Genomic DNA, 10,095 nt, shown 5'->3' on the forward strand with positions numbered 1-10,095 from the left:
TTCCCTCTCACTGTCTTGTTGATGAAATATGATGTTCCAGCTGCCCTTATGGGGAACTGAAACTTTATGTAACAGATGGTAAGCAGCATCTTCAGCACGCTCTGTGTATTATTTTTGGCCAACATTTTAATTGTCGAGCATTCTTCATCCCCTTCTGAGTTCTTTTACCATTTCCACTGATCAAATTGGGGTTTAGGGAGACTTCCTTCCTCTTGTGAGCATATTGAATACGGAGCAGGGCACTGTTCACTCTGCTGTTACTTTTGGGATTGGTGTCTGTGCTTCACAGGGGATGGGTGGACAGTACTGACAGACCGTGGTACGAGTTTTCTGCTCTGTTTTGCAGCCCCATGGCATTAAAACTGTTTTTCCTCCTCCGTCCTTTCCCCAAAGGCCCCAGTAGCAATGCCACCGGTCAGTCCCGGGCGATGATTGCTGCTGCGGCTCGGCGCAGGGACTCAAGCCACAACGAGTTGTATTATGAAGAGGCAGAACATGAACGGCGGGTGAAGAAGCGGAGGGCAAGGTATATTGCCCCCCTGACGCTAACACCCTTTTGTAGTAGACGTTTCTTTTTACCACTAGAATGAAATTTCAGTTTATAAACATGACCTGTGTGAACCTTTGGAATGTATCCTGCTCCAGTGTTTCTCAAACTTGAGCATGCATAAACATCACCAAGAGGGCTTATTAAAACACAGGTCTCAGGTTCCAGGCCCCACCCGCAAAGGTTACTTACTATTCAGTAGGTCTGGAGTTGGGCCCAAGAATTTGCATTTCTTGCAAACTCCCAGCTAATGTGGAAGCTGCTGGCCCACGGCCCACACTTTGAGTGGCCCTGTCCTACACCCCCTTGCTGGTTTTCAAGATCTGATTATATTAACTGAAGTGGACAGAGGTGGTTTCCATCATGTGTGCTGGGCCTCTTCCTTCCTTTTTCCCAGGGGTTGCTGGTGTGGGTGGCTGGATCAAGGGGGATACAGCTCTGGCTCCTTGTAAGGCTGCTTCTGCACCACCAGCCACCTCTCAGTGCCTGCAGAGCCTTTTATGGCCAGAGTTTGAGAGACCTTAGAACTCTTTTCATCTAGCCCTTCATCGTAGAGATGAAAAGGATCGAAGTGAGTCTCCCAAGCTCATGAGTGGCAGAATTGAGAACAGAAGTCATCGCCCGGTCGCAGGGCTCCTTCCTCATCACACTGAAGGCCCCATTCCACGGGTTATTTTCACCTTTGCATTCTTTTCCCCCACCCTCCCCTCTCCACCATCTGGAGTGACAGCTAAGGATGGGAACCTTGGGTGGACTGGTGGCAGGCTGGGACACAGCAGGTGGGCAGGAGTCACTCCAGGTCCTTATGACTACTCACTTCTCAAGCCCTGCACCAGGCCGCGGCCTGATTACTGTGTTTCATTGCCTCCCAGGCTGGTGGTTGCAGTGGAGGAGGCCTTCATCCACATCCAGCGTCTCCAGGCCGAGGAGCAGCAGAAAGCCCCAGGGGAGGTGATGGACCCCAGGGAGGCCGCCCAGGCCATCTTCCCCTCCATGGCCCGGGCTTTGCAGAAGTACCTGCGCACCACCCGGCAGCAGCACTACCACAGCATGGAGAGCATCCTGCAACACCTGGCCTTCTGTATCACCAACAGCATGACCCCAAAGGTGTGACTTGTCACCAAGCCTGGGAAGTCCTATTTACCAGGAGTGATAAAGTCGAAAGCTCCTCTAAAGCACCAACTAATAAGAATTAGTGATTCTCACTTATTTTGTGTTATTTTGGTACAGTTGTTTTTTCAGTGTGCCTCTTGAAGGCCTCCAGATTCAAGCAGAGGAAGGACGTTGACTTGGAGACCATATAGGTAGTAGTTAGGGGTACTCTGTGGGTCCTGGAGCTGAGCTGACTCATTGTAACCTGGCTGCTCCACCAACCAGCTGGGAAACCTTGGGCACATAGCTTAATGGCTGTGTACCTCACTTTCCTAATCTGTAAATTGGGAATAGTACTAATTCCTACCTCATTGGGTTGTTGTGGGAACTAAAAGAGTTCATTCATGTGAAGTGCTTAAAACAGTGCCTGTCAGGTGGTGAGGACTGAATCAATGGCTGTTATGTTGAGTGGTAGAAACAATGCCATCACTTCATTAGGCATTTTGGATGTTGTGGAGTTAGTTTTACTGACTGGCCTTTTAGATTATGATAGGAGCACACTTTTAGGGACATTACAGGAAACAGCCATGTATCTAATAGAGGGATGGGCCAAGGAGGCAAAATAGAGTAAGGGTTTAGCAAATGACTGCTCCTCAGACAGAGGCTGGTTCAGATCCTGGCTCCACCACTTAATTAGTTTGTGACTTTGTGTAAGTTACTCTACGCTTGTTTCCTCTTTTATAAATTAGGGATAATAGTAGTATCTACCTGGTAAGGTTGTTGTGTGAAAGTTATATTAAATATGGCAACATGACACGTAAATCATGTGGTGGAGAGTAAATGAGCTTGGCACACAGTACACGTGGAACATTTGGAAGCTGGCGTTATTAGGGACCTGTGTTCATACATCGCCCTGCACAACTGCTGGTTGTGTTGTCACTAATCAGTAACAACCTTTAGGAAAGCAGTACAGAAATACTCAGTAAGAAACCACGAGGTTCCCCCTGTTCTTTGACTCACTAATCCCTGTCCTAGAAAAAGTGTTCAGCACAATCAGATATATACGTGAATGAATATGAGATGATTTTTGCGAAATAATCTAGAATAACTCCAAACTGGAAATAACTTAAAAATAGAACAGTGGCTTATAAAGTATGCTATCTCATCTACTGAAACGTAGAGGAATCTTTGTTAGAATATTAAGTTACAAAGAGCAGAATGCAAAATGTGAACACAGTGGTTGCAGATGAGTCCCGTGTGCCTGCTTGTGCCAAGGGATAGCTCGTACCACGTAGAACGGGGGCCGCTGTTTTCCTTATTTCAAGATTTTTTAAAGTTTCCTGGTTACTTTCTTTGTCATTTAAAAAAAGTATACTTTTCTGAATTAAAAATAATATATTCTTTATACAAAAATCCAAACATTAAAGTATAATGTACAAAGTCAAGTTTTCATTCCCCTACCCCAAACTGTTCATACTAATGAGGAGTTGGTGTGTATTCTTTCAGAGAGGGGTGTGTGTGTGCTTAAAGCAGAAACGGGAGAAAAAAAAAAAACAAATGGGGTCTCATACCACACGCACGTACACGAACGCACTTACACACATAGAGTTTGGAAACTTGCTTTTTTCACTTAAAGCTGTTTCTGGCTGTTTTTTCGTGTCAGTATTCCCAGATCTCTATCACACAGATCTGACCATTCTCTTGAAAGCTGCATCTCACTCCCCTGAATACCGTGATTTGTTTAACTGGTTGCTATTGATGCACATTTGGATTAAGATCTTGCATTAGTTTAAACAAGGGGTTGGCTGTTTTTATTAATCAAGTGTTATTGGAACTCAGCCACACCCTTTTATTTACAGTCGTCTGTGGCTGCTTTGTCTACACACAGGCAGAGTTGATCGTTGTGACGGAGTGTAGCTTGCAAAGCCGAAAATATTTACATTTATAGAAAAGTTTGCCAATCCCTGGTCTAAACAGTGTTGCAGCAAATATCTTTTTTACATATGTCTTTGTGCGTTTGTGCAAGTATTTCTGAAGGATAAATTTCTGGTAGAGCAACTGCTGGATCAAAGGGTGGATCCTGCCGCATTGTCCTTCCTGGGATGTTACTGTGTTAGACTTTGGCATTAGGGATACAAGACTGTTTATTTCCCCCACACACTCGACAGCATTGAGTGTCATCATTCTTTTTAATCATTGCCCATATAAGAACAGGAACATATACTTTTTATTTTAATTCATATTTCTTTAATTATTAATGTGGTAGAACATCTTTTCACATGTTAATTTTCCATTAATATTTATTCTTCTGTAAATTATCTTATTTCATTTCTCTAATTGTTGAGTTGTTTCTTTTCCTTATGACTCATAAGAGCTGTTTTTATATTGGAAGTGTGTTTAGGCGAGGGTCTTCTTTCTGCCGCAGAACATATGCGTACAGGTCAGAAACAAGGTAGCAGCAGCAGTGAGATGTGGATGGAAGGGGCTGCCCCCTAGAAACCGTCCTTGACTTGCCTCCAGGACCAGCGTGTAGATCCCAGTATTTTATAACTGTATCACTGGCTCATTCTTTCTCGCAGCTAAATTAACGTATTTCTTGATTTAATACACCTGCTATTGAGCTCCTAGTGTGTGCCAGGCACATTGGAAATTCAAATTTAGAAAACAGTTGCTGCCCTCCAGGAGAGTAAAGTCCAGTGTGGGGGCAGACAGGCAAGTCAGCAATGATTGTTCAGAAAGTAAAATGTCACACAGGAGTCACACCAACGATTATAGGTGCTTAGAAGAAGGCATGTTAATCTGTCTGAGAGGTTCAGAGTATGGGTTGAGGAGATCTAAAGGGCCAGAGGACTTTGCTGAAGGACGACATTCAGCAGGAGAAACAGCACATGTGAAGGTGGGGGAAGTCAGCACTCCAAGGAGCTAAGCACTGCTGGGGCCGAGAACTCATGAGAGGGGAGGCGGACATGAGTCTGGGCATCGCTTGGACTTGCCGTGCACACACTCAATCCAACATAAAATAACCATCGCTCATTGGTTGTACTTACCTACTGGCACTTGATCCTCACAGCAGCCCTGTGAGTTATGTGCTGTTATCATCTCCACTTACTGAGAGGTTAAATGACTTGTCCATAGTCACACAACCACTAAGTAGTAGAGCGTGCATTTTTGGGCATGCAAGTATATCCCTTTATTTATTCAGCTTGTATTTCTGGAGTGTTTCTCTGTGCCCGGGCCTTTGCCCTGAGGAGCTTTCAGCATAGGAGGAGGCACCCTACAAACAGGGACAAGCAGTGGCATGTGCAGTGGGGCCTGTACCCTGGGACTGGGCTGGGACCTCCTCGATGGCTTCTGGGCAAACACTGATACCAGCCACCCCACCTTCCTCGCTTCTGTGCTTACCACCGTCTTCACCCTCTGGTTGGAAGTTGGTGAAGGATAAAGAGAAGTCTTCCCTCCCCAACAACTCAGTCGTGAGGGTCTGATGGGAAAGTCGTGTGATAAGCTGGGCTTTGTCTTGGTTTATTGGGAAGACATTTTTCACAGGTGTAAGAACAGAGAGCCTCCTGGCAGCACTGCCCTTGGAGCAGGTGTTACTTTCCTAACGGCCTCTCTTCTCTCCTTCCAGGCCTTCCTAGAGCGTTACCTCAGCGCCGGCCCCACCCTGCAGTACGACAAAGAGCGCTGGCTCTCTACGCAGTGGAGACTCGTCAGCGACGAGGCTGTGACAAACGGATTACGGGATGGAATCGTTTTTGTCCTTAAATGCTTAGACTTCAGCCTTGTAGTCAATGTGAAGAAAATTCCATTCATCGTACTCTCTGAAGAGTTCATAGACCCCAAATCGCACAAATTTGTTCTTCGCTTACAGTCTGAGACATCTGTTTAAAAGTTCTATATTTGTGGCTTTATTAAAAAAGAAAAAAAAGGAATTTATAGAGATATATATATGTATACCAGAGGGGCATCTTTTTTTATTATTATTCTCCAGTGCTGACTGAAACTGGCAGGTGATAGACCAGTGTCCTTTGACCATCTGCACTTTATTTGGAAGGAGGTGGTGGACGTCTGCTCTGGACAGCAGTGACTGCCGACGCCTGACTTGTGGATGGGACTTCTCCAGGAGCCGTTCCCCGGCGTTTCTGTGATAGCTGTAAACCAAAGCAGAGCCTGTGGTTCTTGGGAGCCTTGCCTTACAGCAACTAGTCCCTGTCTTTCGTCCAGCACCACGCCCTCCCCTTGCTTCTGGTCTACCCACTCACATTCTTCTAGGGGACACATCTCTATTCTGCTTCAGGAAACCAGACATGACATCTCCATCGATGGGTTTGTGTATGTAAGTGTCCAGTACCATGTCACCCACGGGAGCCACAGGCGGTTCAGGAAACGCCTGCCTTCATCTTTGTTGCCTTAGGTTCTGCAGAGAAAGATCACAACAAAAAATGTGCACTGTCAGTTTACAGCTCTTAATGATTTTATTTTTTTCCCAAAGAGAAAACCCTGTTTCTCACCTTGCTTCCCTGCTGGCTTGAGCAGGTGACCCTAAGCCCGTCACTCCATCCTGCCCTCCCCAACACACACTGCACCCCCATCTGGCTGGCAGGCCTGGCCAGGGCAGCCCAGCCTTCAGAGCTGCCTGGGACCTGGCTCTGCACATGTGCCCCCGGGATCTGTGCACAGCCTCCGCTCGGTCCCGTGCTTGTTTGCATAGGGAACCAGGGAATGCCACCAGATAGAACACAGGGAGAGCAAGCAGCTAGAATATCCCTTTTAGGCTGCAGAGGGGCCCCTCTCCTCCCGATTCTCCTCCTCACTGCTCGCACAGACCGGGGGAAACTGGCACTGTGACTCTGAGACTGGTGGGTTCAGTGTGGAGCCTCTCGTTTCCTGGGGAGATAAGTTCTCAGAAAGCTTCGTAGCAAGCTGCCCTGCCAAGGGAGACCCAAACAATGCAGACCCACTGCAGCAACAGCTGCTGCTGCCCAGCCCCCAATTTCTGACCACTGTCACTGTGCAACGCACCTCTGCCACTTACTACCAGGTGGGGGCTTGTTCAGCACCTGGTGTTGTAATTACTTGTAGTTATCGATCAAGTGAGGAGAAGGAATGGACAAGCTGCAGAGCTTGGGGAAAGGAAAGTAGGGAGCCAGTCTCATGGTCCAGAATGATTCATCCGTGATCTGTTCCTTAATGCAGCTGGTTTGAATGGGCTTTTCCCTTGGCCCAGGGGAGCCGACATGGCCAGGTTGTGGGTGGAGGAGCCGTCCTGGTGGAGCCCTGCTGCGGGGGAGCTCATTATGGAGCCACATCCAGACACCAGGCGGGCCATCTGTGCCTCCATTGGCTGTCCCATCTCCGCGACAGACCTTTACAAAGTATTTGGTCTTGCTTTCCCCAGGTTTTCAGGGTAATCAATTACATTGCTTTAGTAAAGAATGACACTGTCAAAATGCTCCGTGTGTGTGTACTCACATGTACCCTTACTGGTTTGTGTGTTCCACAAATGGTGCAGTATTTGTGTATTATTTTTTTTAAATCAAAATTGGCTTTGGATATTTGTAATACATCTGTACCTGCAAAAGTAAACTGTGTTCTTGAATCAACAGCCTTCAGCTGAAAAAGAAGATGTGTTGGAAAAGAAGAGAGGAGGAGTCGGTATGGCATGGAGCCAAGATGTACTATTTAACTACATGGTTCTGTTTATGGAAAACACATACCATGTAACCATGGTGCTTTTGTTTTCCATAGTTTTTGCCTTTAGTTCCCTTCAAACTGGACATTCCTCATGATGATGTCTTTCTCAGGAAATATATTTGGGGAGATAGGGCAAGGGATGGTGAATGTGTATGAGACTTTGGCTGCATAAAGGTCATAATGTCCCAGATAAATGTGTCAGAAGCTGCTGCTTCTGCAACACAGCAGTTGGAAGTGCCGTAAATAATTCGTGTAGTTCATATATAGAACATATAGTTCATAATGACACTATTCATCAGCATTCTAAAATACTGTGCTTCCAACCCTGTCTTAAATTACCAGTCCAGAAGGGGTTAAGTTGGCTTCATTGCTCTGGTGTGTGCATTCCCAGCAGGGTGAAGAAAGGTTTAAATTAAAGAATTTATTTTCTCTCTGCCCCTTTCTCTCTCTCCCGGTCTTTGCATAGGAGAATGTCAAACTTTCTGAAATTATTGTTTCTGTTTCAAATTGAATATCGATTTTTTTTACACTGACTTTGTATTGAGCCCTTTTTGAAAGAATAACAAAATAAAATGCAGGATCTTTGTACAAAGCGTTTGCACTTTCAAACTCTTAATAGCTTGAGTTACTGGTGCAGTGGGAACAATGTAAATGACATTAAAAAAATTGAAGGTTTCAGAAAGCTGCATCACACAATTGAACACAATGCGTTTTTATTTCAGTTCTTGGAATCAATAGGCTGTTCTTTTTAAAAGGGGGTAAACTGTGCCCTAGGGCTGGTAGAATACGTGATACGTTCACACCGGAGGAGATAGGATTTCATTTGCCGTAAACGTTTATAGATTTTCTATAACTTTCAACCTAAGTTATTAAAATGTGAACGTTAAAAGTTACAGAGAAGAAGACCTTAATGAGGAGTGCAGGTCTGAGATGGCTCCCTTCTCCCGTGATGTTTTAACAGGTAGATAACTTGCATTCTTAAGTGTGTGCTGTTGAAGATAATGACAATTTTTAATCGTCCATGAACTGAATGTTAAAAAGTCTGCATTCTTAGAGTTGGAAGGGATTTTAAGGTTTTGTAGTTCATCCATCCTTTGCATTGTCAGTTAAGTCAAAACACATAGTACTATCACTGAACTTCGCAAAGTGGAACCTAGAGAAAAGGCTTGACCAGTTTTTGCCCAACTATCACCATCTCCCTCTCTCTCTCTCTCTCCTTCCTTTTCAAATCTGCGGCCAGGACAAAGTCTGTACAGCAAATGGGTAGAGGTAGGTGGCCTGTGGGTGGGTGGGTGGGCGGTGGTGCATCTCGCACTTGGACCTCCTCTTCAGTGGGGAGGTTGTGGCTGTGCGGATGTGTGTTGGACAGGGATGAGGTGCTCCCCTCTCTCCATCATACTTGGTGGAGTATGTTAACTCTCATTCTTGCGTCTCCTCTTCACTCCTGCCTGCATGTATCTATATACAGCTGCAGCTTGGTGGCAAGCCACGAGTTTGTGGGGCTGACAGAAATGGGTGACCCTGCCCCTCCATACCCCCCGCCCCTGGGGGAGAGAGTGTCCAGTCACTCAGTGAAACCAACAAAATAGGGTTCTTGATTTCCTCTTTTCTATCTGGGCCCTGCTTTGTAAGGCTCCCTAAACGGGGACATGTATTTGTGTGTGGGTATGTGTTTCCGTATATGTGAGCATTTCTCTGAGTGTAATTACTGGATGGACAGTATGATTACGTGTTAGACATCTGAACATCTGTGTTATCTGTAGCAGATGGGTGTGTGTCAGCAGATAACTTGTGAATGTGTTTATGTGGATGAGTGTGTGAGGGTGTGTGTGTATTTCCACGCATGCCCTGTGTTTGAGAGATTTCTTAACAGCACCCACCTTTGGGGAGGTTACTCTAAAGCCAGTTACCTCTCCCTCCCCTCCGGTATTCCTTTCCTTCAGTTACACTGGCTTCTCCGCAGGAGTAAATGGCTTTAGCACAGAAATGTCTTCTGGAGAGCCTGCTGTCCTGCAGGCAAGTCCATTAGACTCTTTCTTGCCTCAGGACCCAGTGACCCGAAAACAGCAAGAAACAGAGAAAGAAAGGTCAAGTTCTATGATAATTACTGCTCCAACTTCACCACCCTGGAAGCCTTACTCTATATTTCTCAATATAAATTAAAAATTGAGCTTCATAAACAATAAGATTGATTACTACAAGTAGCACAGAAATGTTAACATAATATTTAAATAGTCCAGCAGAGACCCTGCGATTGTAAAGTGATGTATTTCTGGGTAGCTCTTCTGCATTATGGATCTTGTTACAAAAAATAAATCACTACTGTGAATTTACTACTCTGTAACCTTGTGGTCATATTCCGTTATAAATAAAATATGAATTGTTCTTAAGCCAGCAGCACAGTTCTTGAATGGTGTTCAGTGCAGTAGTGAATCAAGGTAGTTTAGACACTACACTGAAATCGCCATATGGAGTTTAACCAAGAGGATGCTCTGAAAATTAGATTTTGGATCATGTTTTTGGCAAAACATTTGGTCAAAGAAGAAAGAGAAGGGTACTAACAGGTGTTTATCAGGTATTGTATGTTGGGTACTGTTCTAGAATGTGAATTCCTTTAAGATAGGGGTTATCTCAATTTTGCAAGTAAGAAAAAGGATGATCAGAGAGGAAAGGACTTGCCCAAGGTCTCATGGCCAGTAAATGGAATTTCAAATCTCATGCTTGATTCCAATCCCTCAGTCACTGTACCTTGAGGTATTATC

The 10,095-nt window shown here is 45.2% G+C and overlaps 1 protein-coding gene across 7 annotated transcripts in view; it reads left to right on the forward strand.

The window, feature by feature from the left end:
* The window catches only part of VANGL1 (VANGL planar cell polarity protein 1), a 47,981-nt gene extending 40,053 nt beyond the window's left edge, over nt 1-7,928 (forward strand). For all 7 annotated transcript variants that reach the window (XM_058538881.1, XM_058538880.1, XM_058538882.1 and 4 more), the window contains 3 exons: nt 394-526; nt 1,420-1,654; nt 5,268-7,928. In XM_058538881.1, coding sequence (XP_058394864.1) covers nt 394-526; nt 1,420-1,654; nt 5,268-5,528 — 629 coding nt within the window. In that variant the 3' untranslated portion in view covers nt 5,529-7,928. The remainder of the gene's footprint in view (nt 1-393; nt 527-1,419; nt 1,655-5,267) is intronic.
* The last annotated feature ends 2,167 nt before the right edge of the window (nt 7,929-10,095 follow it).

The sequence above is a fragment of the Diceros bicornis genome, chromosome 4 (assembly GCF_020826845.1).
Source record: "Diceros bicornis minor isolate mBicDic1 chromosome 4, mDicBic1.mat.cur, whole genome shotgun sequence".
Lineage (NCBI taxonomy): Eukaryota > Metazoa > Chordata > Mammalia > Perissodactyla > Rhinocerotidae > Diceros > Diceros bicornis.